The 2,746-nt window shown below is 40.5% G+C and overlaps 1 protein-coding gene across 1 annotated transcript; it reads right to left on the bottom strand.

Moving 5' to 3' along the window:
• Positions 1-324: 324 nt before the first annotated feature.
• Positions 325-2,262, bottom strand: LOC131876057 (uncharacterized). The gene is made up of 4 exons (XM_059220834.1): positions 2,014-2,262; positions 1,513-1,913; positions 954-1,359; positions 325-470 (listed from the first exon to the last, which is right to left on the bottom strand). The coding sequence occupies exons 1-4, from the start codon at positions 2,156-2,158 to the stop codon at positions 325-327; spliced, it is 1,098 nt and encodes a 365-aa protein (XP_059076817.1). The 5' UTR covers positions 2,159-2,262.
• Between the last annotated feature and the right edge of the window lie 484 nt (positions 2,263-2,746).

Consider the following 2,746-nt stretch of genomic DNA (forward strand, 5'->3'; position numbering starts at 1 on the left):
ACTCGTGACTCGGCTATGACTCGGCGACGACTCGGCTATGACTCGGCAAAATAAAAAACCCTTGAAATTTAGAGATTTTTAACGATTTAAAACTTGTTTCATGCACCCATTATTGAATAAAGCTTAAAGACACTATAACATCATCAAATAAGCTAATTTGATCACATACATAAACATACATCCATCACATGCGTAGAAATGTAAATTGTAGCTGAAGGAAATAGAAAACATAGATATATAGAGTTATAAATGTTGTCAAATGTATATAAAATCCATGACATCAAATGTTCCCAAACATATATATAACTGTAAACAAAAACAAGTCTATGGCTCAGGCTCTAGCTCATCCTCAGCCTCAGAGTAGCCTGTCTGCCTCCTACAAATGCGTCTAAGGTAGGTTCTGGATGACTGAGAAGCCATAGTCTCTGCCCGTGAGGTGCCTGTGCCGGATCGTGCTCTATGCTCCTCCTCTGCCATAGCCACAGCCTCAGCCTCTCTGTCTGCCTGGTCAACCCACTCATGGTCCTCCTCAGTGAAGACGGGATCGGTAGACTCAGTGATCCACTCAGACTCTGGATCGATCTCCGCTAAAGTGATCGGAGAGGAGTCAGTGTCCAAAATCTGTCTGGTCCTAAGACGGAGGTTGTAATGAACAAAAACAAGATCATTCAACCTCTCCACAGACAATCTATTACGCCTCTTCGAGTGGATGTGCTCGAACATGGACCAATTGCGCTCACATCCAGAAGCGCTGCATGGCTGGCTCAAAATACGGATGGCAATTTTTTGAAGGTTTGGGGTTGAGGGCCCAAACATTTGCCACCATCTATCTGAAATAACGAAAAAGAAAAAAAAATCAAACTCATTTCCAACTTTAAGGCTAGATTATAAAATCAAAAATTAAAATGCATAAGCCATAAACTTAAGAATCTTAAGTTTACATATATTTCTACCTGGCTGTAGTTGTGTTCGAGCCTCTATGCACATGCTGCTTGAGAAGATTGCCCCTTCTCGATTATTATATTTATCCAGCTGGAGCGTTGTACTTGAGGCTGTGCCATCAGTACACAACTTTTGAACCACTGTATACAGGCCACTAAGAACCTCCTCATCTGCCTTGAAGTCATCACGGAATCGAAATGCCGGATTGAGGTAATAGGCTGCTGCATGGATGGGCCTGTGAAGCTGGTTCTGCCATCTCCTATCAATAATCTCCCAAATGGGGCCATACTTATCCTCATCTCCTGCATATATGGACCTAATGGCCTCCTTGGCCCTATCCATACCCTCATATATATAGCCCATAGAGGGCTTCTCCCCATCAACAACTCGTAGGAGAACTACGAGGGGCTCAGTGACCTACACATAATGTTAAACAAAAACAATTACGTCACAAATTAAATTAAAAAAAAAGAAAAATTGCAAAGTTAAATTGTTAATAAATTAAAATTAAATTACTAAATAGTAGATACTAGATAGTAGATACTAAATGTTAAATTGTAATAAATTTACCTGCACGGTTTCTCCACAGGGGGTCCAAAAACCTGGCTCATCAAAAATGCAATTTACCACATCTATCCCTACAGTGGTCGTAGCATAGGATGAGGAAGTCCACTCCTCACCAACAAACATACGCCTCAAAGCCGCCTTTGATTTTATCAAGGATTTCAGTGTGAGGAAGTTTGAGGCAAACCTCGTGATACCAGGACGAGCCAACTCCTTTTGCCCCGTGTATTGCCTCATAATGCTAAGGACCAATGCATGATTGTAGATAAACTTGCTGATATTTTTGGCCCTTTCAACTATTGATTTCACCCATTCAAGCTTACCGATATCCTCCAACATGAGGTCAAGGCAATGGGCCGCACAAGGAGACCAAAAAATTTTTGGGTGCCTCTCCATCAAAAGTTTACCTGCAGCAATTTTAAGTTAATTAGAAATTTTGATGTGTTAAGAAAATTTTAAATAATCATAGATGCCTCTCCATCAAGACTTGAAAAGTTCAAAATTTACCTGCAGCAACATAACTTGCTGCATTATCTGTCACCACCTGCACCACATTTTCTTCCCCCACCTCTTGTATGACTTCCTCTATAGTCTCACATAAGTATGTGGCATTTTTCACATGTGAGGAAGCATCAATAGATTTCAAGAACATGGTGGATCCTGAAAATAGAGTTTCAAACTTTCAACAAATCAAAATTTAATTTATTCAATGCATTTAGGGAAGTACAAATTAGAATGAATCATGATCAATCACCTCCGCAGGAAACAAGAAAATTTAAGAGTGTTCTATTCCTCCTATCCGTCCAACCATCTGTCATGATGGTGCAACCCTTTTGGCTCCAAGACTGTCGGTGGTCCTCTAGCTCAACTTTCATATCCTCAACCATTTGTAACAAGAGGGGGCCACTTAACTCAGCATCGGTAGGGGCTTTAAACCCCGCACCACAAATGGTTATGGAATCTACCATGCCTTGCCAATAAGGAGACCTGTCACAAATAGATTATGATTAGACAAAGTAGAGTTCAACTTCAAACTATAAATTTACTTTTAAACTTAAAGCAATCAAATCAAAAAGAATTACTTGGCTGCAATAAATGGAATGTTGCAAAAGTACCAAAACTTGCAAATTTGTTTTCTTGCAGCATCATGAACCTCCTTGTTCCAACCCATGCCCTCAAGCGAGGGTTGTGCCCCAGGAGTACTACGCGGCACAAAATAACTATCCAACCTAGATTTCCG

This window comes from Cryptomeria japonica, chromosome 5 (genome assembly GCF_030272615.1).
Source record: "Cryptomeria japonica chromosome 5, Sugi_1.0, whole genome shotgun sequence".
Classification (NCBI taxonomy): domain Eukaryota; kingdom Viridiplantae; phylum Streptophyta; class Pinopsida; order Cupressales; family Cupressaceae; genus Cryptomeria; species Cryptomeria japonica.

What these genes read in the sequence shown, in the direction of transcription:
- LOC131876057 (XM_059220834.1), bottom strand. Translation starts at nt 2,158, where the DNA reads ATGTTCTTGAAATCTATTGATGCTTCCTCACATGTGAAAAATGCCACA. An exon ending in AGCAAGTTATGTTGCTGCAG is followed by an intron (nt 1,914 to 2,013) that starts GTAAATTTTGAA and finishes AAATTGCTGCAG; the next exon opens with GTAAACTTTTGATGGAGAGG. An exon ending in TCGAACACAACTACAGCCAG is followed by an intron (nt 471 to 953) that starts GTAGAAATATAT and finishes TGGCTATGGCAG; the next exon opens with AGGAGGAGCATAGAGCACGA.